Raw genomic sequence first — 23,390 nt, forward strand, 5'->3', positions numbered from 1 at the left:
TGCATGAAAAGCCGCAGGACGTGAACAGCAGAGCTTTTTTAGATTTGAAAGAGCTCAACGAGGCTGGCTGACCGTCTTTTCCTTAGTCTCTTTCTCTCATAGGGTGGTGTTCTCCAGGCTGTTCAAGTCCGCAGGAAGCCCAGAGGCTGGAAGTTGGATGGGCGTTGGTGCACGTGCGTTTACGTTTCTGCCTTCGCGCAGGCAGAGGAGAGGAAGAGAGGGTGTCGGAATAATGGGGTGATGAGGGAGGGTGAAAAGGGCTGTTAAAGTGGAGGTTAGTGAAGTAAGTGGTTGGGTGAGCGGCGGCGCAACAAAGTGATGAAAGTTGCGGCCATGTGGGGTGGCCGTTGACGGAGTGGGAGTGGGGATGCGTGTATGGTGTGCAGAAGGGAGAGGGTCAACGAGCGGTGGCACAGCAGCGAGAGGAGATAGAGGCGGGAGGAGGGGGCACGGAGAAAAACAGGTGCCAGATGCATCCATAAAACCCGTGAATGGAAGCCGTGATGGTGACCACCGGTCTTACACGTCTTGAAGAGGGCCATCGCTAACAAAAATTGGTTTGTGCGAAGCGATTCTGCATGACTGAGCGGCGTGATGCAGCAGTCACTTGAGAATATCCACCGGTGTTTACGCCCAGGACCCTCCGTTTCACCAGGGGTATATGGAAGACTTCTGGTCCGAAACAGAAGCCTGCAAGGTAATCCGTGCGAGGCTCGCTACGGTTGCCCAGAACTATAAAACAGGGTCACTTGGACCCTCACAAGCGTCAGAGATTTTCAAGAAGCGCCACAAGCATTGCACATCCGGCAAAACAACCTCACCGCCATGCAAGCAAAGGCGCATACGTTTATGCCCGTCGTACTGCATCGATAAGAAGCCGCAGGGCTCCGCAGACGAAAAAAAAAACAAGAACACGAAAAGAGAGATTAGGAGGAAGCCTCCACACATGCTTGAATCCCCTCACCTCCCCCGTTGACGGATGTACTCGCGTGCTTCCTCGAATATGCGCACAAGCATGTTGCGTGGGGGTATGTGGCTGATAAAGCGTGTGAGTAAAGCTTTTCGGCCTAACTACGATATGGAACCCTTAGGAATAAAGAAAACAACAACCTTGAGTTAGAGATCGCCACATCAGTGGCTGCATCATCCTTTGCGTCCGCTCACCTAGACTCCACACTTGACCTCCGTGCACTCAATGTTCACCTGCGTGCACGCATCACGGCTACTGTGACCTTCATGCATGATGAATCTGTGGATACGTCAGCTCAGCAACGGTCTCACACACGATTGCACATGGGTAAGTGCGCCTGCGCACATGTCCGCCGATGTTCACTTCGTGCCTATGAGTGTGTGCATACGCATTGCGGTGTCTGGGCTGATAAGCACACAAACTACTCCCTCTCCCTCTCCACCCCTGTAGTCTTTCATGGGATGCCAATGAGTGGGTGAAAGTGCAGAGGGAGAGAGCGTGTGTGTGTGTGTAACGAGGTGAGTGCACAAGTGACGCATACCGCGAGAAAATGGGTGAAAGGGGGAGGCGAGTAGGCACAAAACGCGCCTACCTATCGGCAGGCAGCACACGCCTTGGGCCCACTGAAATGAGCAGACGAGGGAGCGTCACGACGATCGAAGTCACCGACAACAAAAAAGAAAACGTGGAAAAGAAAACAGCGGGTCTGCAGTGGGCAAAAGTGAGGCCTACAGAGAAAAAAAGGGGCGGAAACCTGCGGAAGTGCGGCACACGAAGAAGCAAAGCACAGTCACGCGCCAGAGAGAGGGAGAGAGCCGGCTGAGAAGAGAGGGCATGCGCCAGGTAAACAATACGGCGAATGTGCCGAGGAGAGAGTAAATGAATGACGTGGGGAGGAGGGGGGGCTTGAGGGGAGAGGTGAAGGCGGCAAAAGAGAGGGTACAACAGGATTTCAGCTCCATAGGAGTCAGGGGAGAGGGGGGAAAATAAGAGGTTGATCGATTAGAGGGGAGTGCCATCGAGTCTGAGAGGCACGTGCGCGTGGGGTCGGCAAAGACACGCCCAAAAGATGCGAGAGAGAAGGAGAGAAGGGTGATGAAACCCAGCGAAAGGAGTTCGAGTGAACACACAGAAAGAGGAGGGAAAGGGGAGGGGAAGAAGGGAGGGGTGCACCGACAGATTAACAGGGGAGAAGCTCCGCAGAGAACAGGACAGAGGCCCACAACACCGCTGGGAGGAGAGGAGAAGCTTCCGTGCTCTGCTGCTGTCCGGTCGTTTGCGCGCAGGTGCGCGGCCCGAGGGAGGGGGAGAGACAACAGAGAAAACGCACAACGTAAAAGTCACAGGGCAGGCGATAAGCGCATATCTGCACGAAAGAGGATGGCAAAGGGGAAAAAAACATCGGGCAAGAAAACACCTCCTCATGCCTGCCGCCCCCAGACAGGCGACACCATTAGGAGTGTGCATTGTCGCTGTGAACGCCTCTCACCTACTACTCAGGGGGAGTGAGAGGTGACTTCTACACAGCCGCACCCTCTTAAGTGTACAACACGGTGGGTCGTCGACTGGGCACTCGTCGCCCCTCGGCCACCGGCAAGAAGGAGAAGAGGCAGAGACACACGGCACCCTCACACCTGCGCGTTCTTCGCCTGTACGACCAGTGGCCTCTGCTAAGTGCGAAGTGGCGACATGAATGCACAAGCGCACCGGCGTGAGGGCGGTGGTGCTCTGCACTTCTTTCCTGAGTGGGAGTAGAGGGGAGGAACGAACATCACACACACACACACCGCAGTGGAAAGCGGAGTGGGAAAGACAAAGAAGACAGCGAAAAAAACGAACATACATGCGCAGCTATAGGTGGTGCAAGGCCCCGCTCTTACGTCCTTTCACAAATGCCTATCAAACGATAGTATCGATAGAGGCATGGGGTGCATACAGAGAGAGAGAGAGAGAATAGGAGGAAAAACCTCGAGGTGATCACGCACTGTCTAGAGATGGGGGGAGGGGAGGGTACGCGAAGGAGCACGCGGGGGGTCCAGGAGTGAGGCACAGGGCAGCTAGGGAAGCGCCCGCCTCCTTTTTCAAGCGAACCGGATTGCGAGCGTAGGGTTGAAGTCAAAATGTCAGCGGGCTAAAGGCCATAGCTGGTGGCGAGGCCTTGAGGAGCGTGAAGGCGGAGCGACAACATCAGACGCCCACCGCGTCGTGCGCAGCTACGTAGGCATTAAAGGACCCACACAAGTGACAGCAAGAGTGTCCAACTGTCCTGAAGGCCAACTAGAATGATTTCGCTTCCGCCTCCCACACTCCGCTGGGACCATCCACCGCTGCGTCAGCGCAGCCCTACACTCCCCCCTGTCCTCCTCTCCGCTTGCGCCGTCGGCCCTTCTGGGTGGTTGGCTCCGTACATCAAAAGTGGAAAGGCAGACCTACACGAGAGGCCGAGAGAGAACAAAAAGAGGGGAGGGTGAGAAGAACGATGCCGCACTCTATAGAGGGGGCGCACACACGGCAGCGCCACGGGAAAGAACGTGTGCGGGGGAATCTGCCGCTGTGCGAGAGAGACAAGAATAGAGAGAGAGAGAAGAGGATGGGGAGGCGAGGGAGAAGGCAAAGGAGAGAAGAAATCGAAAAGAAAAAAGTGACGCAAGAGATTCGAGGCGAAGTGCGGAAGCCGTACACACACACACACATCACATGCATCTCGCTCAGCCGCGACTCGCCATGACTTCGTCGAAAATAGCGGCACCCGTACCCCACACCACGGCAATGACGCCGACGATAAGTAGCAGGTGGGTACAGACATAGTGGAAGAAGCCCACACTCGAGAAAGCCCAGTTCCCCGAGTACATGACCATGAGCGCCGGGTAAATGTAGCCGATGAAGCCGCCCGCGAAGCCACCGACAAGGCCAAAGACAACGTTGATGCGAGGCACGAAGAGACCGCAGATGAGTGACAGGACGGCCATCGAGCCGCACACACACGCGTTCTTCCACCACGCGATGTCATGCACGTTTGTCTGGCATACGTGGTAAATGGCATCGCGCACCGGGATCATGTGCAGGCCGTATCCGACGCACAGCTTCAACATGAGGCCACCGTAGCCGACGCCCATCATCTTATCCTCGATGGGGTTGTACTGCTTCAGCGCGGAGCCGACTACCCTTGGGCCGAAGTCGAGGTAGCCAAAGAGCCCAGCGAAGAAGTACAGCACAAAACAAATGGTCACACCAATGGTGGACGCAGCCGTCATGCGGCTCACGGAAAACTTGTGCATCTCCCCTGCCACCTCCATGGCGTTGAGCTGTGAGATGAAGGCGAAGAGGAAGGTGGACAGGCCGCCGATGGCGGCGTTGCCCGTGTTGAAGAGCTTCACAGCAGGACGGGGGCGTTCCTGCAGTCCATTCATGCCACTGTGAATCACCATGGCGACGGCAAAGTACACGATGAACACAATCGCGATGCAGGAGAAGTAGCGCAGCGAGTTGATCTCCTTTGGCAGGCACAGCGGCAGCATGCCCACAAGCCACAGCACAAAAGTCAAGACACGCACACCGGAGAGCGTCTTGAGGTATTCTGGTGTGGACTCGGACGCCTCCAGAAAGGCCGTGAGGACATCTTTCAGCGAAATTGCGTACGCTACTTCCGCACCAAAGCTGAGAAACCAGAGGCAGAAGGCGAGGAAGTAGTCGGCACCGGGGCCCATCAACGCGCGCACAATTTGCTCGTAGTTGCGCAGACCCGTTTTCTTTGCGACAATGGCCAGTAGAATGTACGAGTACACCGTGAGGAAGGCGATGATGAGCATGTAGAGCAGGGCCATGAGTACACCTGACGCGTTGAACGCAGAAGGGAGCGCGATGATACCCGCACCGATGCAAGAGCTGGCGAGGTTGATGCCGGAGGCCACAACACCGCCATAGGGAAGGACGTAACTGAACCACCTTTGAAAGAAGTTCAGCTCCGTGCGACGTCGGTGCACCCGCGCCGCCCGCTCGCGGTCCATGCGGGCGATGCGACTCTCTGGACTGTTGACAGAGAAATCGTACGGGTCCTTTCCTTCCTGCGAGTCATCCGGAGTAGGCACCCGCTTCCCTTCTGGCTCTTCTATCCCAGCCGCGTATGTCTCCTCCTCAAAAAGCTCCGTTCCGTCTCCGCTCGGAGAGTGGTACTCCCACTCGTGCTCATGCTTCTTCCGATTTAGGTGACGCCCCGACGAACTTCCTGCAACGGTGATGGACATCGCTGCGTGTGTGTGCGGCATGACGTTCGTAGAGGCGTATGGCGGAAAGGCGTTGCTGTGAAGCAGAAAGGGAGAGAGCGAAAAACAACGTACTTTACAAATGAGCCTCTGATGGCGCTTCCTTGTTGGGTATTCAAGAGCCGATCTCAGCGCGGTTGTTTATGAGAAGAGAGAACAGAAGTGTCAAGGCGTGTAATGTACGTCTGCAGATCAACGGGGGAGGAGCGCAGAGAAGTGGAGAAGCAACCAGTGGAGCCCAAAGACACCATCCCAAGTAGCGATGCGCCTGTGTCCCTGGGCAGTGGAGGGACAAGACAGAGCGCGAAGTCACACCGAGAAGCGGCAGTACTACGGAGAGCCAGACTGCAACGTTAAACAGTCGGAAGAAGGCTAAAATGAAAGTGACGAGCCGGAAAAGAGATCGACCATTCTGACCTAATCTGTTTTTACCTCTGCTCGTTCCCTCATGGCGAGGGGAGAACACCTCAGCCCGTGACATCCACAGCTCACCACCTCCACACTCTGGGAAGCCAAGCAGCCCCCCTCCCCCTCACTCCTGCCAATGCCATGCCTCCCCCCTCTGGTGGTGGAAGGACCGGCACCCACGACGCGCGGGAGGCCAGGACGCTGCATCGCTGCTGATGTCGACGGCCAAGTCGTGAGTGGTGTTGCGTCAGCGAGACCCGCGGCCATTAGCACGTTTGCCCCACCCGTATGATGGGCAGCGGGCCAGCGTGACTGGAACGCATCTCCCCCGGCCCTGAATGCCTACTGGTGTGCGGAGCCTGGGCCGTGCCGAGGGATGCACCGCGTGGCCACCGGCGTAGTGGGGGCGGCTGTGAGACAGGTGGACGGAGTTTGAGGCAGGGGCCGTGCTGAGATGACTGGGCACGTGCACTGCTGTACGGCGTGCTTGGTGGCAGAGCGTGGGTACATTGGAAGAAAAAACAACAGTTACGGTCAGCGCAGCAACAACATCGAACGCGGCTTGTCCGTTGGCGAACGTACAGATCGTACACGAAAAGTAATTCGTGGCAATCGAGGCGCAGTACTGAACAGCGGAAGAGAACGAGAACGCAGGCGGAGAAGAAGCACGACAAAGCACATGCACCTCCTGCTCCCCTTTCAAAGAAGGGGCTGCACGCATACACACGCGTGCAACCAGCCGGGCGTACGCCGGACAACTACAAGGAACGTAGGCCCATCACCAGCACCCACACGGGGAGTCAAAAAATGTGCATGCGCTTGAGCGAGGCGAGTCGCAGCGCAGGGTGACTCATGGCGTTCAGCGTCTCCAGCAGAGACTGAGCACTAACTAAGGAAGGCGCTCCGACATCACGCACCTCCGTGTCATCGCTCATCGCGCAGATATCGTTCTCACTAAAGGCAGTCACCGAAGACAGAAGCTTACACGAGGTCTGCAAGGGTGTCCCTCCACGTCCGCCGCTGCCGCTCCTGCTCCGCCGGCTTTTCAGAATGGCTACCGCTAGCAGCAGCTCCAGCCCTAAGGCATACCCATACGCGGGCATGTCCGGTGCGGAATACGTCGTGAGAAGGCCGTGAATGTCACTGCCAAAACTCCCCTGCAACTCGGAGCAGACGCCCGCAAATGAGATGGCGACTTGCTGGTGCTCGCGGCGCTCCTGCATATTCACCGCGCTCTGTTTTTTGGACCGCTGCAGCGCCGCCATGATCTCCGCCTCGGTCATGTCGGGCGGGTACTCGCGCTGGAGCACGAACAGGCTCACAGTCGTGAAAAGAAATTCTTGTAGTGGCGCCTCTGCGTTCTTCAGGCACGTTGCTGCAGCCCTCCTGTACTGCGCAATGCTCTCGCTGGGCAGCACACCAGAGCGCTGCGTCTCGTACGGGATGAAGACCTTTGCCTGACTCGCCTCAAGATAGCGCTCCACGGTGACGCGCGTCGCCACAGCACCGCCAGCGCCGTCCGTGCTCAGCTGGTCTGCGGTATAGCGCAGTGACTGCTCCACCAGCATCGTGAGCGATACCGCAGCCTTCACATCCGTGACGGCGTCCCCATGAGCCTGCAGGAGCTCCTCCATCGTTGGCGGCTCGGCCGCCCTCACATCGGCATGACCCAGTGGTGGGAAAACGTGGAAGAGCCAGCTGCGGCGGTGCAGCTCGCGGTACCGCAGCACTGCCGCAAAGAGCAGCCGGTACCACTCCGCCGTCTCATCAATGTAGCCGCCCGGCACGAGCAGGCCATAGTGCTGGATGAACTCCGCGAGGGAGATGCCCACCTTGGCTTCGATGTAAACGCGGAACAGCGGCGTTAGCTGCTCCCACAGCTGACGCGCTCTGGAGTGGAGCTGCGCCTCGAAGGTGACTCGACCTGTCTGTGGCGGCCACGTCAGCAGCAGGCGGCGCACCACTCGCCCCATACGCTGATCTAATGCAATCAAATCGTCCCAGTTCTCGACAAACTCGATAGCGCCGGCCTGTGCGGAGAGAAGGACGTTGTCGGGTGAGGTGCAGTCGAGCTGGAACGCTAGCCGCCGCGGGTTCACAGAAAGCAAGTCTACTACGCCGTGATCAGCCACCGTCTTATTGCTCGTGGTCGACGCTGCGGCAGCAGCAGCAGTGCGGTAGTGTGTCGTGGCCCCCACCGCATACCAGTCCAGCAAATGAAAGCGCATCATCCGCTGCGTCTGCGGAAAGAGGTTGAGCATGAAGTGGCTGCAGCGGCGAAGCTGGGTGACTACGTCCTCCTCGTCCTCTGACAGCATGGCACCGAGTCTCAGTGCCTCCAAGAGGTGCTCCAGCTTTGGAACCAGCTCCACGCACTGGCAGCGGAAGGAGATCCAGTCACGAAGACATGCATCCCACTGCTCCGAGATGGCACCGCCACAACCACCGCCCTGGCCCTGCGCAAGGTACTTGCGCAGGATCACTGAGTACGAGAACTCCTCAATAGAGCTGAGGTGCACCCGGTACAGTCCCTCCCTGGTGATGGTAGAGTCGGCAAAGTCCCCCATGGATTCACCGGGCTCACTAACACAGTCAAAGAGGTTAGTGCTTGGCACGTGACTAATGAGAGATGGCAGGGACGCCGACGATGACGCACACAACGTGTTCCAGTCGATGGCGACAGTGCCACTTGTGAGAGGCACGAGACGCTCTCCTTGTTGGTCGGGTTGGACAACGCCCTGAATCCTACCCCTTTGCCCTTCGTTGTCTACCACTACAGTGCATGGCTCTTGTATGATGGCAAAGTCAAGCGTCTCCTCGCTGGGCGTCGTGGTTGTGTTTGACCAAGCCGTCGACATGTTCTGGTACGCCTCCGTACTTCCAATGACGGTTGCATCGTTCGGGGTGGGTGTAGAGTTGGTGTACCCCGCGGCCACACCTTCAGTTGCTGGAGCGACGGGAGCGCCGTGCTTGTCGACGTCGAACTCCTCCATCATCTCCATCTCCTTGATGGACTTGCCCTCGCTGAGGGCTCTGATGCAGCGGTCAAAGTAGCACTCGATAGTCGTCGCAAAGCGCTCGTAGTTGGGCGAGTGGTCGCAGTCATTGTTCCCGCCCATCTCCACCGGCAGCACCTCCGGGTCGATGAGCTTCAGCAACTCGCCCTTATTGATGTCACTCGCGGAGAAGAGAAAGATGCACTCGCTGATTGTTCGGGGCAGCTGCCGTAGCAGCGGCCTTATCACATAAGTTAGCGCACTACTCATATTACAGACGAAGATTCGGGCAACAACGCCAGGAAAGAATTTGCTGATGCGCAGCGCCATTTCCTTCTGGAAGATCAGATCCGTGTTGCGCAGCACCGAGGCGTTTTTCTGATTGATGAGCCACGTAACCATTGCCGTCGGGTTCTTTCGGTCGCAGCGCACAGCCCAGCTGAGGAACATATCCAAGTTTGCCTGCCGCTCAGGCCGCTGTGCCGCCGTGGGGCGGTCGCGCGCTGTATTGAAGTAGAGCACCGGATGACCCTCCTTATCTCGCCCTATGTACTGCACAATACCCGCCCGCATCGATTTGCGCAGACTGTCCGTCATGGTGTACTTCGCAAACACTGTCCGCTCCATGTCATCGCGTCGTCGGAGCTTTGCAACCGTCTCCGCAATGTCAAACTTCTTGTTGGCAAGGAAGAGGTAAAGCCACCCGTCAAGGTAGTCGTGGTGAACCCCCATGGCCCGCTTTACCTCTCGTAGTGCTGCCACATGCTCGCAAGGGCATTGAAACATCGCGCGCACGAAGTTTCTGAGAAAAGGAACGATGTTAATCACACGTCAAAAAGGAGAAATGGGGTTGCCGACACGACGCCGACGGAGATGCGCTGCCCCTTCCTTTGCCCCCACTATGTGCTTGCGTTGCCCCTCAAATGTACTTCAGTGCGCGGGGGCAGTCTGTCAGCTGCGCAGGGGAGTGTGCGTCAGCTCCAGGAAGGTAGGCCAGCCCGCCAACCTGGCGCGCGCACACAAACGGGCAACACTTGAAACGAGCGAAAAGACGGGGCAGGCAAAACACCCCCAAAGCGAGCAACGCGCGAATTCCTCTTCGTTGCCCGATTTTGTTTTTTTGTGGCGGTGGACAGCCGACCACACCACCTCCAGGGGGGTGTGATGCGATTCACCCATGAAACGAAAATGAACGATGCGCACAAGAGAGCTCAGCAGTGCAGAGAACGGTGAGGTGCTATCGCCGCTTGTTTGCTCTACTCTCTCTCTCGCTCTCTCTCGGTATATCACACGGCGTCACCTTCCCCCCTCCCCACGTGGGCGATTTTGTGCCTCGTCGCGCTCTACGTTTTGAGCAGTGACCTCAGTGAATGACGGGACGCAGGAGGACTTGCGGAGGTCTAAGCAAAAAAAAAAAAGTGAGTTGGCCGCGTCGCTCAGAGATGTTGGGTGTATGTCGCTCCTTCCCCACGGGGAGAATGGGGGGAAAGGCGAAAAGCAAAAGACGAAGCAGCAGAAGTGAAGCAGTGAAGCAGGTCGATCAGCAAAGCGACAGTGCAGTGCTGTAGGGATCAACCACTCTCTTTCTCGTCGTTTTTGCCGCTGCTGTGCTGCCTTGAACAACGACGGGGGGGGCGAGGGAATATGTGCGTGCGGTGATGCTCTCGATGCCAAAACAAACTGTGTGCGCTCCTTTTCCTTTGAGCTTATCTTCCCACATCGACACAGTGAGTAGAAAAGCCTCTCTCGCTCTGTGTGTGCCTGTGTGGAAGGGGAAGGGGGGTTGCCAGTGCAGTGCGAGTCGCTACAGCGATGAAGAGGCACCGTACGATGACCGCTCAGTCATTCAGTAGCACAGCAGTGACAGTGCCCCTTCGCGGAATCCGCTGCTGTCCCTGGCTGCACAACCCTCCAAGGAAAAAGTGGGTCACCACCGCACGCTGTGTCGGTCCACCTCAAGGAGAGCAACCACAGCAGAGAAGCAAAAGAGACGAAGGTGGGGCACCTGCTCGGAGCAGAGGCCGGAGATGAGAGAGAGAGAGGAAATGACAGCGAGGTGGAAAGGAAAGCTGTGCTACACCCATGCCTGTGCAGTGGTGAGGCACACACACAATAAGTGCGTACTCCGCATGTGAAAACCTGTGCGCCCCCCCCCCCAACAAAAAAAAAATTCAATGCGTGCGCGCTCGCCACGCCAACGTGCAAGAGAGTGCCAATCCGCGCTACAGAAAGCAACACGCCGTATTCGGAGAGCAAGAGAGAACGGCACAGCGTGGAGAAGCAGGGGTGGGGGAGGGGGGAGGGTCTTTCTTTACCGTTGACGATCCAGTGATTTCGGGTAAAGGGCAGCGAGGAGAAAGCGGGAATGAGCAGTGCATGTGAGGGACGTCCTCCCCTAGCCCAGTAGCGCTTGCCTCGCATCCAACGGCGCTCACTTAGAGTAGCGCAGCGACGTCCTCGGCAGAGAACTCAACCCCCGCTGCCGACAACCGACTTGCGACAGGGCGTGATGTCTCCCCTCTGTCGCTGGCGCCCGTCACAGCGGCCTTCGCAGATGCGGCGGCAGTCGACGTCCGCTTAATCGCACGGACAAGAACGTAGCGCACGAATGGGGGGACGAGGAAGGGGTGTCTGTTGCACGCGCAGGCAAGCAGATCGAGGCCCTCTTCGATCCCCGAACCGCCACTGCCCCGCCGATGCACCTCTTCCACCGCCCGTGCAAACGACTTCGGGGCCACGCCAAACGGCTCATACAGCCCCTCAAAGGAGGTAAGAAGCCCCAAGAGCGCGTCTGCCTGGCCCTCTACCTCCAGCAATCGAATGTAGGCCGTCAGTGTGCTGCTAGTATGCAGAATCATCTTACCGGATGCGTGAACGCGCTGGAGGCGCTTCCAGAGTGCACGGGCCTCGACGCAGCTCTCTGCCGTCCCCTCCTGCAACAGCGCTGTCATGACCGCTGCCGTGGTGGCGGGTGTCTCTTTTACCCTGTAGACATGCAAATTCCTCTCGTACACCTCTTTGGCGTGGCTGCCTGGACTGCACGCGAGGTATGCGTTCCACAGGTGCGTGCTGGAGAGAAGCGAATCGGCGTGCCGCGTGTCGGCCTTGTCAGTGATGCGGTCTGTCGCACTTTGGATCTCCGCCAAGGAGGCGCCACAGCGGTGCATCGCCCGAAGATACTCACCCCACGCTAAGGCAGGCATGTACGCTGGCCCGGAATTGCAGGCAGCGGCAGCGTACGACGGAGTGGGACGAAATCGATGCACGCAGAAGCGCTCCGCCAGCGATCTCACTTGCGCCGCTTCGTTTCGGAAAAACCGCTCGTCCGTGAGTCTGTGGATTCCCATCAACGACAGCAGCGGTGCCGATACGATAGGATCCCAGCGAGGCGAGGATGCAGCAGCAGCGCCGCTGCTCCTCTTGCCCTGGCCGTCAAGAGGTGTGCCTGTTACTGTGAAAGAGCCGGTCGCACAACCGTTGTCTTCTTCAAATGGCCTGTGCAGTGCCACGGCGACCTTCTCCAGCTCGGCCAAGGACGGCGCAGTGAAGGAGGGCCGAAATGAGCTGCAGCGCGCAGTCTCCAGGAACAGCGCGATGATGTGCGAGCGGTCTTCGCCCACGGCCTTCACCGCATCAGACGAGCTCGCACCGCAAGGTGCGACATGTGCTGGCCACTTCTGCACCAGTGACACCACAAGGGCGGAGGCGGTGTGCCAGCCACAGAAGGCGCTGATACAGAGAACTGCGTAGAGCGCCACGGCTCGCTGTAGCTCACGTGAGTACTGGAGTGCATGCAGAGCCTCCCAGAGTTGCGACTCTAGTCGATTACAGTTCTCTGGGTCTTCATTTTGCTGGAAGCGCACCGACTTCAAGTACACGATTAAGCCCTGAGCTGGCGCCGGCAGCCGTGGGGGCAGCATCCGCTCAATCACCTCCGGCGAGAGGGACGGTGGTGTGCGGGCCTCGCGAATCACGCAGTGCCGCATTACATCAGCTGAACGCAGACGCCGCTGCAGACGCGTGTCTCCGCCACTCGTGCTGCGCCACGCACCAAACTCAATCCGAGGGAAGTGCGAGAGAAAGCCGACGCCCGGACCAGCGAGGTTGGACGCATCCACTGGCTCTGTCCCTGAGCGGGCTAACTTTTTAGAGGAATCACGAGTAGCATAGCGCGCGTCCAGCTCCTGCGCCAGGCTGGTCAGTTCGTGGGAGGCAGTGAGTGCCGTAGCAGCTTTCTCCTCGATGTGCTTGTTAGTGAGAGAATTGAATACGACGTGCTGGTGCACCAGCACGGCGCTATGCGCCTCGAGAAAAGCGCTGATGTACTGCTCCTTGTGATAGGGGCTTGTTGTAGCCTTTTTCTCCCGCAGGCGCCGTGTCTCAACGCGCGCTACTCGTTGAGCCGTCGCGCGCAACTCGGTGGATGGCGCATCAAGCACAGACCCAGCGCAGAGACGACACGTGGATCGCATGAGCGGAGAACAGCGGACTTTCGCGTGGCGCTTGTACCGCCCGCAGAGATGCACGTGCGCGACGAAGATGAAAAGAGAGTGCGCAGAAGAGAAGAAAAGAGAAGAGAGTCAGAACGGAAGAGAAGACTCACCTGATCGACTCGCCTGGGGCTCAGACGCCATGAATCATTTCATCGCCTAAGTCTCCGAGCGTGTTCTCAACTATTCGGTGGCCGTGCCAGTGTGCGTGGGTGTAAACGGACAGCGTTAGTGCGTGTCACCCCCGCGTACTTCACAGCCCTCATCGCATAATTTCAGTTAAGCGACTCTGAAAGGGGGAGGGGCGAAAGAAAACACAACAGCAGCGGGTCGCTAAAGAGCGCTTATAGATAAGAACACGGGAAGAAGAGACACGAGGCGACGACGACAACGACGAGCCGACAGCAAATTCGAAAAAAGGGGGGCAGTCAGTGAGATTGGGGTGCATTCATCTGATGCGCATACGTCTCTCCCCCACTCCCCCCTCACCTGCACACGCATGCATGAGGGGCCACTTTCTCCATGGGGTCATTGGCCCACGCGTCGCCTTGCATTACTCGTCGCCTGCTGACTACAGTCCCAGTGCTTCTCGCAGCTCCTCCAGCTCTCGCTGATGAGACGCCGTGAGCTCAGTATGGCGCTTTAGTTCGGCAATGTTGATGCGCAGGCGACTAAGTCGGCGGCGACGACACGTGTGTTCAGGGGACTCGGAGGTGCTCCACATGAAGCCACTATCGCCTCGCAGCTCTTCCTCTCTCGATGGCCAGCGCGTGGCGTAGGCCCACGGCCCCACCTCCCAGTCCTTCAGATCTTTCATGAGGCTCTTAACGCGGTTCACAGAGCACCGCGCAAGACCGTAGTCTTTGGCCCACATCTTCGTCTCCGAGGCATCGGCCCACCGCCACTCCGACGCTGCGGCCGCCGCGAGGTTCCCTAGGGCAGTGCGGTTGAGCTGCTGAAGATCCACAACATGTCCATCTTGTGCATCATCGTAGGGGAAGGTGGCGTGCAGCCGCCATTCTGCGTCCTTGGCAGTTGACCGCTCTTCGTTCTGGAAGACCGTCACCACATCGTAGGGGTGGAGGCTCGCCAAGTCCCTGGCCTGCTGCAGGCGTAGGTCCTCCAGCTCCAGCCAGCACTTATCTCGCTCCTGCACATCCAGCACGTGCTGCGGCACTTGGAGGGTTGAAAAGTATGAGCTGAAGTCGAAGCCATTTCCGCAGCTGGACGTGGCGGCTCGCTTCTGCAGGACAGCCTTGTACTGCGAGAGGAAGCCCACTGAGTGAACGCCGTCCTCCACCTCTGCTGGTCGGTAGAGCATCAGGCGTGGCCTGGCTTCCCGGCGACTGCGCTTCGACACAACAGGCGAGACGGAACCGCTCTCGCCTCTTGGTGAGAAAAAAACTCCGTGCCCGTCCCGCTCGTCAGCGGCCTCACGCTGACGCAGATCGTCCTGCTCCACCGAGAAGCGGATGTAGAGGTCATTGTGTTCATCCTTCCACGCGTAGAGCAGCGCATTGCGTTTCAGCGGCTCTTCCACCTCGGTAATATGGCACAGCGCATACCACCACCGTGACCCGGTCGAGACAGACTCGTGTCGTGCGCGGTGAGCCTCGTCCTCCGTGGAACCGGTCTCGGAGGCGCAACTGCCGCTCCGCTCCTCAGATTCTTTCTTCAACATGGCTATCTGCGCAGAGATGTAGGACACCTGCACCTCAGCGCCATCCTCGATAGTGACAGTGTGTGCAGCAGCCGTAGAGCTTGTACGTGTGCCGCTGCGTGAGTGTTGGGACGCCCGCGTGCGGCAGTGGCGTGAGCTGCCTGCTTTGCTGCTCTTTCGCGAGGAGTCGTGGTAGCGGTGGCAGTGCCGACTGCCGCTGTGCTGACCAACAGCATAGGCAGCCAGAGACACGGGACAAGGAGGTGGCGGCGCGATGTCGCCGCTACTGCCTTGCTGCACAGGAGGCGCCAACAGTTCGATATTAGGAGCTGTCGCTTCGCTCTTCACACTAGACACTGTCTCCTTGAGTGGCACCCTCACGACGGTCGGCGGCGCTGGCTCGTCAGAGTCGCCCGTCAGCTGAAACAGAGCAGCCATCAAAGGGCGTGTTAAACTGAAGAAGCGGTACGACTCGTTGCTGCTGGCTGCGACAGTAGTGGACAATGACCCCGCAGCGGCACCTGATGATGGCGCCGCTGCGCGGTTATCTGCCACTGATGACTGTGCCTCCGTCGACTGTGGTTTATACAGTGGTGAGGCTTTGGTAGTCGCACAGCCGGCACCTTCAAAGTAAGAAAAATACGAAGATGTGGACGGAGTCCAGCGCTGCACTGAGGACGACCAGTCCTGCGAAGCGGCCGCGAGTGCTTTCCGCGTGGCACCTCTTAAATACTGAGCCACGCCGCCTGCCTGCGCCTCCTCCTGGGTGGCGTGATGAGTTTGAGCAGCGGAAGACGAGGACGGAGTACCATCGACTTCATTCGTAGCGGCAAGAGGTTCCGCAGCAACATCGCTCACCTTGCAGTCGTCCGCGTCGTGCTGCGGGGCGTCGGTCAGGGTACCCACGCGCTCCGCAAATGGCAGCGGTACGCTCAGCAACACCTCATGGTCTGCCATGAAGAGCAGCAGGCGATTCGCCGCCCAGTCGGGCAATACAGACAGCACACCTGTCGGGGTGGAAGATGTGCTCTCACGCTTGCGGCTGTTGTAGGGCCGCTGGGGGGCGTACAACTCCATCAGCACCGTGTATGGAAAAGTCACGGCGTGATGGTCAGCTGAGACGTTGTTGTTGTTATACGCGGCCGTACTCTCCTCAGCCGGCGCCTCAGCAGCATTTGTGGCTGCAGGGGCCGTTGAGCCGCTCTCTGCCACCGCTGACGACGAGGACCGCGAAGGAGGAGAGCGGATGTCATCCAGCCAGGCCTCCAGGTCCGTATCTTTAAAGGACTCCACCGCCAGCTCTTTCTCCATTGCAACACGCCACGGATCACCGACGTGAGGCGCGGCAACCAGCGCAGCCGCCCCTAGTGCTTTGCGAGCCACGGGCATCGGTGCACTGCCAAGCAACAGCACTGTGCCACTGTTCGTCACGGCAGCGGTGCAGGACCACGACCTCTCTTCCTCGCTCTCTGCGCCTTCCTCGACCACGAGTCGGTGGCGGCCGAGGGGAACCCAGTGAAGAAAAAACTCCGAGACGGCAAGGCGACAGCCGGGGCGGGGGACGTCGCTGTTGGCGGCATACACTCGGCGCGTCTCGATAAGATCTCCGGTGCACCCACACAAGCTCCACAGCTCCAGCGCGGGTCTCGCCAGTATGACTGTCATGGGTATGCCTACCTGATACGGAGGCGCGTAGATGGCGATGCCAGCATCGCACACACGTGTCGGAGCTACCTCCTGTACGAGGCTCACCTCCTCCAGCACAAAGGCGCGGCGAGGACCCCAAAGAACCCGCAGCAGAACAGTGTTGAGCTCGGCCGCCCCGTCGCCCTCGCCATCCATTAGCTGCTCTGGTTGTACCGCATCGGCAGGCACGTCTCGTGCACGTGAGGAGAGGTACACGCTTACCAGCCTGTACCCTCCTGATGACGACGACGCTCGCGAGAAGGCGTTGTGGCAGCGGTTGCAGAGCTCCACACACGGCCCGACAAGAGCAACGCGCGTGGCGACGCCGTGCTCAAGGTGGTAGAAGATGCGCTCCGACATGGACGCCTTCTCCATTGTGCTCAGCACGTGGTCCTCCTCTTCCGGTGTGAGGTACTGCTGCTGCAGAGGGGCCTGGCGTGGGCCGCGGCAGGCCTGCGCACCACTATCCCCGGTGGTACTCGTGAATTTGCTGCCCTCTGCAGCCATTCTCTTTTCCTTGGGACGCGCGTTGGTCTGCCGATACCACAGCGGCGCCCGCTCGAGCACCGCTGCCGCCTCCTTTTCAACGTCGAAGAGCACCACCGTGCCCACCTCGTCGACGCTCACCACAGCCGGCGTCAAGGAGAGCGGGTGACACGGCTCGAGAGCCACCTGTGTGCACTGCATGCATACCACCTTATTCGTCTGGTGCTGCGTGTGGCCTAGGCAGAAGTGCGCGCCGCTGCTCATGACGGACACGCCGTGCACCACACGGTCGCTACCAGACGCGATGGAGAAGTACCGACTCCACTTGGACAGGAAGAGAACGCCATCGACAAGGACGGGCTGCATTGCCGCGCACAGGTACGACTCACGGACCTGAAACCTCTGCCGCGTCTCGATCAGTTCGAACACGCCTGTCGCAGAGCAGGCGCCGGGCAGCACCGCAGCAGCTGATGCCCTGGGCACGGCTGCGCTGCTAGAAATCCGGTTTGCAACCATACCCAACGTCGAAGAGGATTGAGACGTGGGCTGTGCCGCGGAGGTGTCTAGCGCGGGAAGTTGTCGCTCCCGATAAAGTCGAACGCCAGTGCGGTGCACCGTCACTAAAGTGGTGAGGCCCACGACGCAGAGCGAGTTGATGCTCGAATTCGGATAGGGGTCCAGAATGACGGCTGAGGGGGGCCGGTAAGGGGAGAAGCGGCAGATATGTGCTGTGCAGTGCTCTTGTAAATTGCCGCGCATTCCTCGAAACTTCCGACGGGTGGGAGAAAATTTAACGCCGTCTTTCGTGTAGAGTCCACTGCGGCTCGAGCGCGACCCATGCACCGATGACAACCCCGACGCCTGAGAAACTGACCGGCATGAGGAGTTTGCCGGAACGTCTCTGCTCCGCCTCGGGCCCTTCGGTGAAGAAGTGGTGCCGGACATATTACGAGGCGATTATGCACAGCGTGCTCACGTGTGTGCGGGTCTGTTTGCACGTGTTGGTGTGGTGAACAGCAGTGTCGGGTCCGTCACCTGCCGCTGCTGCTGCTGCTGTAGTGGTACTGTGTGCCACACTTCAGCCAATCAGGGGAGGTAGGGGACAGTCCCGCTGGCCCATGGAGTAGGTGGCTTGCTACGGTAGGTGCACGAGGCGCAGCCACCCTCAAGCGATGCAACACACTCAACGTGAGAGTCCGCTAAAAGGCGGCTACTGAGGAGGAAGCTCGCGTTTTCAAGGAAAAGAGAAGCTAAAATGATGTGTCGTTCCGCACACGAGTCGATGCAGGAAGGGAGAGACAGACAGAGAGAGAGCAGAGCAGAGCAGAGCAGAGGTCCAATACATCAATTAGGATGTCCTACGGTCGTTGGCGCGAGTTGACCTGACCCTCGTCTTACGTGTGGCAACCCCTCAACTTAGTCACAAACGGCAACGCGCTCTTCCGTGAGTAAAACGAGATCAGTTTGGGCTTATATTAAAAGGGGGTGAGAGTGCCTCGCCTCCCTTTCTTCAATTCGGATCGTGCGATGCACAACGACCCGCACAAGTGCGCTCTTGTCGTGACGCCAGACAACGAAAGAAACGAAAGACGAGAGAGAGACGAGAGAGAGGGAGGAGCGAAAGAAAGAGAGGAATGTCGATAGAAAAGGAGATGCAGAGCAGGCACGAGGGCACTCACCTCACTTGAAGACCCACGCCCTTGGCTCTGCTCGAGGAAAGCCGCAGGTCGACTTCAATGAGGAGAGGAAACTCAGAGCTGCCGTGGAGATGCGCAGAGTGCCCACGTAACGTGCGTGTCTTATCGGTCCTCTTCCGCCACACACTGATCCGTCGCCAGCACTGTCTTGTGTCTTGAAGTGTTTGTCTTTGCGTGTAAAGTTCAGGAAGCACGAGAGCGCATCCCTTGTAAGGACACGCACACTCTCTCAGCACGTGAATGAAGGGGTGGACAGAAAGAAGAGGGCACAAGGAAAGCACAAGAGAGAGACGACACATTCCGATACATCAACACGCGCACGCACGTCAGCGCCACATGACAGAGAGACGGTAACACACGTACCCACAGCGGAGGAGAAACAGACAAGTGGAATAAAGAAGAAATGCGGTGAAAGGGGGAAAGGGGAAGGGGGAGGGAAAGACAAGAACCAAGAAGATGGCGCCAACACGTAAGCAGTACCAGCTCAACGCGGCAGCAGCAGTTCATTAAGATGTTCTCCTTTGAGGGTTTTGTTGGATATCTATGGGCTTGTGACTTAGCCACCTCACCAACCTCGCGCCTCGCGTTATACAGTTTTTGCCAAAGTAAAGAGAACGGGCTGGTGGGGTGACTGAGCCAGTCGCCGCTGCTGTCGCTGCGATTGTTTCATTCTTGTTGCGACGCCATGGATCCACACGCTGAGATAGATCCCTAACGAGGGAGAACAGACGACAAAGGAGGCAGCATGGGAGCCACAAGGGAAAAGTGAAACGGCTGAAAGACAGATGGAGGAAACACCTGCTGGGAGTCGCCCAAAAAAAACGCTACGCATACGGGCGTGTACACATGGAGATTGATGCTGCAAAGAGAGAGTGGTTGACCGACGATGAGCACTGTGTGTAGGAGGGCTAAAGAGTTCAAAGAGTGCACGAATGGGAGGGCTGGCATGCCGTCCCTGGCAGCGTTGTGCAAAACCATTTTCTTTTCCTCTATCCTCTTTCACTGAATGCTGAGAGCAGATCTTGAAGAGGCTTGGTCAAAGTGCCGAATAGGTCACTTCAGCGACGCCCTTCAGAAAGGCTCGGGCGACAATGCAACAGCAGAAAGCACCGTGCACCGCTCGTGGAAGTTGTAGAAATGAAAAGGGTAGAAATGAGGACGGCAAGAGCAGCCAAGGCAAATGCCCCCGCATACACACATACATCCACACACGCACACATATGCACATATAGATATAAATATTTCTCCGAAAAAAAAATAACGCGGCGAAAGGGGAGGAAGCGAGTGCTTTGCCTACGTATGCATTTGTGAGAGAATGATGGTTCTGTCGTTGAGAGGAGGAGGGGGAGACGGCTTTCTCTCTTGCCCCCATCCACACATACACGCGCGGACTCGCACGTGTCACGAAGCTCTATGTGGACGTCGGAGAATAAGGGAGAAGTGAGAGGGATACCGAAGCTGGGAGAAGGCGATTAGGCTCTCCCTTGTATGAGCTCATCACCAGCTCATGCGCACACGTCTCCTGTTGCCAGCTAACACAGGAGATAAAATAAACAGTAGTGCAGTTAAACATGGAGATCCAGGCGCTGGGCGTACGTCGTCCTCATGCGCTGTGTGTGTGTGTGTGTGTGGGGGGGGGTACAGGTGTACGCCTCTCTTCCCATCTGCACCCCCCCCACACACACACACACAGCGCATGAGAACCAGCAGACTGAAACGGAGGAAACGCACAGGAAGAAAAGAAAACGAGAGGACGATGTAGAAGAGGGAAAGAGAAGAGATGGCGCCGGCGCTACTCCGACGAGTGCACAAGACGAGACTGGTCGCACGCGCTCACCGACCCACTCCTTTCGGCACGAAGCACCGCCAAAGCCCTGAGTGAATAATGAGGAGGAAAACGCGTGGGAGCAGAGGCACTCGCCTCGCACAAACAACGGCACCAAAAGACGGTGTTAATGTGGGTAGGGGCACGGGTTGGCTCTAGCCCATGCGAGAGGCTATTCGGCGGGAGGAGGGGGTGGGTAAGCCACAGCAAAAAACAGGAGAGGATGCGGTGAGGCGGCGGCACAGCGTTGCGAAGGTGACACGCCGAGAGAAAACGACACGCACGAAGAGAAAAGGAGGGAGAGGAAGTGAAGAGTTGCGATGGCCACGGGTAGTGGGAGGAGGGAAACGTCAAAATACAAGCGCTGAGGCAGACACGTGTGCATCAATCAGCATACACACACATATATACACAGAGACGCCCCGTCACACGCTCATGCAAATTATTCTCCGCTTGCCCTGCAGCTGAGGGACACGCGCCAGAGACTCAGCACCTGTTCACACATGGCTCAACCTTTCCACGGAGTCACCCTCTGCTGTCTACTACTCCATGATGCCGAACTCGCGGAGTCGCTCGTCGACGATTTCCTCCCCAATACACTCGATCGGCTGCCGGGGAGTGCGGATCTGGTACTCGGCCGCCGTATCCTCCATCATTCCTGCCTGGGTAAAGGATGGCATGTTCGCAAAGACGCGACAGTTGCGGTCTACCCGCTTGAACTCCACCTTAATACCGTTGCCCACGTAAGTGTCCAGCAGCAAGCCCATCACGTACGGCTTCGTCACGCTCGGGTCGTGGATGCGGGGGATGACAAAGTACGGGCTGTGCTCCGGTAAAAATGTGTACTTCAACGCCACATCGCGCGAGAAGTTGAACTTGAGCTGACGGTCCGGTTTCTCCACCAGCGAGTTGCTGGTCGCGTCCAACTTCTCCTTCTTGCCGCTGTGCCGGAACACGCTTAGCAGCAGGGCGTGGTACTCCAGCGACGGGTCGTCACGCTCGTCCTCCTGCGAGAGAGTGATGTAGGCCTCCGTCGGCGCGGAGACGTTGATCTCGAAAGAGATGGTTGGGATGCCATGCGCGAACTCGCCGCGGACGCGGTAGTCCAACCACGGCGTGCGCAGGTGACAGCAGCCACCGCCTGAGAACATCTTGAGCGCGTCGCTCCACTCCATCCAGAAGGTGCGGTCGGGGTCAGCTGGGCTGCCGCCGTGCTTGTAGCACGCATTGTGCACGGACGGGTACTTGCTCCAGCGCTTGTCGCTCTTGCCCCACGCGCCAGTCCACTCGGAGCCGTTGCCCCACGGGTTGCGGAGGCGCAGGAGGCGGAGGTCGAGGTCCTCAAAGTACTCCGCCTGCAGCACCGCATAGCCGTGGTGTAGAAGAAGGCCCATCTTCTCGTACGCCGACTCCAACTCCGGGTTAGCACTCACGACGTTCGTGTTGCCGAATACCTCGCCGCCGTCGGACGGGGTGCAGAGCACCTGTAGGTACCCCATCCTGTCGTAGGAGTGCATCTCCTGGAATAGGCTGTCGTCACCGGCCCGCGCGTCCTCCCAGAAGCTCTCGTAGCGGGTCACTGGGAAGCCGGTAAACTCCGAGAGCGGCTCCAGCGGATCGCCCCTCGCAATGTTTGCGTAGGAGCCGTGCACCTTCGCGTAGGTCTTCTCCAGTAGTGCCACCCACATGCGCCGCATGTCGAGCGCGCACCGCGCAAATTCGGGGCCGTCGTGCGTCGCAGGCAAGAAGTCGTCGAGAAGCACCGGCAGCCACCAACCATTGAAGTTAATCGTGACCCAGTAGGCACCGAGAGCACGCTCAATCTTGCCGTTGGCAGCACTCACGGGGTGGCGGAAAAGGTCATGCAGCCGGCCACCGTTGGCGTCGGTCAGGGCCGCCATGGCGGAGACGAGGTAGGTGTCACCAATGGAGCCGTGCGTCACCTGAGACGGCAGGATTTCGCGGCGGAAGAGGCGCACCTCCTTGAGCTGCTCCTCCGGGATCCAGGTGGAGGGGCGGTGCCATGGGATAAAGCGCGGCAGGTACGTGTCCACGTCAGAGCGGTAGAGTGAGTAATCGCACGGACGGAAGTCGCAGTCGATGTACGGTTTCTCGTTCTCCTCGCAGTACGCCAGCACCTTCTCCTCTGTGAGGTCGTCCTCACGCACACCGATGGCCTGCGCCATGTCCATCAGATCGTCGGCAATGCGGTCGTTGACTTCACCGTAGAGGATGTCACGCTTGTCGTCGTTCAGTGGCACTGCCTTGGCGCTGCACTTGAAGCCGTTAATCTTGCCGGAAACCAGCTTCGTCGTCTCGCCAGGGAAAATAACGAGGGAGGCGGACAGCTCGCTGGTGTTCATAACGTACAGCTCGACCTTGTCCCCGGGCTGCAGGTCCGACTTGGCGCCGAAGGTGAACTTCACGTGCATCTCGTACTTGTCTGTGTCGTTGTAGTAGTACCAAGTGCCATCCGGCGTTACCACCTTGAACAGCAGGCCGTTCTCGAAGACCGGCGTGACGTCACCCTCGATGGAGGGGCCGTTGAGCTGATAGGCTTGGCCCGTGCGCTTCGCGCGGTCCTTCTCCGACATGTTGAGGATAGTCGTGTCGATCGTCTTGTCCTCGAACTCGTCGCACTCGTCGTCGTTCACGTACGGCGGTGGTAGGTCGCGGCGCGGCGGCACATACTTCTTGGCGGCGTCTCCATCGGACTGCAGGTTGCGCATCTTCTGGATGTCCTTCATGCTGCGTGGCAGGAGGTCCGGGAGCGGTGTCGGCACGCGTACGGGGTGCAGCGCGTCTTCGTCCATCTTGCTCGGACGCGAGGGCAGCGGCATCACGTAGCCCGGCGGGAATTCAGGGGGTTGCTGCTCGGCCATTGCAACAGACATGCTGTTGTATTGTTGA

The 23,390-nt window shown here is 58.5% G+C and overlaps 5 protein-coding genes across 5 annotated transcripts, besides 1 other annotated feature; all 5 read right to left on the minus strand.

Moving 5' to 3' along the window:
- Window positions 1–3,678: 3,678 nt before the first annotated feature.
- Window positions 3,679–5,214, minus strand: AAT1.3 (amino acid transporter, putative; the record flags this gene model as incomplete). The annotated part of the gene is made up of 1 exon (XM_010703122.1): window positions 3,679–5,214. One exon carries the CDS (start codon window positions 5,212–5,214, stop codon window positions 3,679–3,681), a length of 1,536 nt encoding a protein of 511 aa, XP_010701424.1.
- Window positions 5,215–5,675: 461 nt separating this feature from the next.
- Window positions 5,676–6,126: a repeat region.
- Window positions 6,127–6,440: 314 nt separating this feature from the next.
- Window positions 6,441–9,422, minus strand: LPMP_310350 (hypothetical protein; the record flags this gene model as incomplete). The annotated part of the gene is made up of 1 exon (XM_010703123.1): window positions 6,441–9,422. The coding sequence occupies one exon, from the start codon at window positions 9,420–9,422 to the stop codon at window positions 6,441–6,443; it is 2,982 nt and encodes a 993-aa protein (XP_010701425.1).
- Window positions 9,423–11,071: 1,649 nt separating this feature from the next.
- On the minus strand, window positions 11,072–13,108 carry LPMP_310360 (hypothetical protein; the record flags this gene model as incomplete). The annotated part of the gene is made up of 1 exon (XM_010703124.1): window positions 11,072–13,108. The coding sequence occupies one exon, from the start codon at window positions 13,106–13,108 to the stop codon at window positions 11,072–11,074; it is 2,037 nt and encodes a 678-aa protein (XP_010701426.1).
- Window positions 13,109–13,697: 589 nt separating this feature from the next.
- LPMP_310370 (hypothetical protein) lies at window positions 13,698–17,903 on the minus strand (the record flags this gene model as incomplete). The annotated part of the gene is made up of 1 exon (XM_010703125.1): window positions 13,698–17,903. The coding sequence occupies one exon, from the start codon at window positions 17,901–17,903 to the stop codon at window positions 13,698–13,700; it is 4,206 nt and encodes a 1,401-aa protein (XP_010701427.1).
- Window positions 17,904–21,022: 3,119 nt separating this feature from the next.
- LPMP_310380 (calpain-like cysteine peptidase, putative) lies at window positions 21,023–23,374 on the minus strand (the record flags this gene model as incomplete). The annotated part of the gene is made up of 1 exon (XM_010703126.1): window positions 21,023–23,374. One exon carries the CDS (start codon window positions 23,372–23,374, stop codon window positions 21,023–21,025), a length of 2,352 nt encoding a protein of 783 aa, XP_010701428.1.
- Between the last annotated feature and the right edge of the window lie 16 nt (window positions 23,375–23,390).

Source organism: Leishmania panamensis (assembly GCF_000755165.1).
Source record: "Leishmania panamensis strain MHOM/PA/94/PSC-1 chromosome 31 sequence".
Lineage (NCBI taxonomy): Eukaryota > Euglenozoa > Kinetoplastea > Trypanosomatida > Trypanosomatidae > Leishmania > Leishmania panamensis.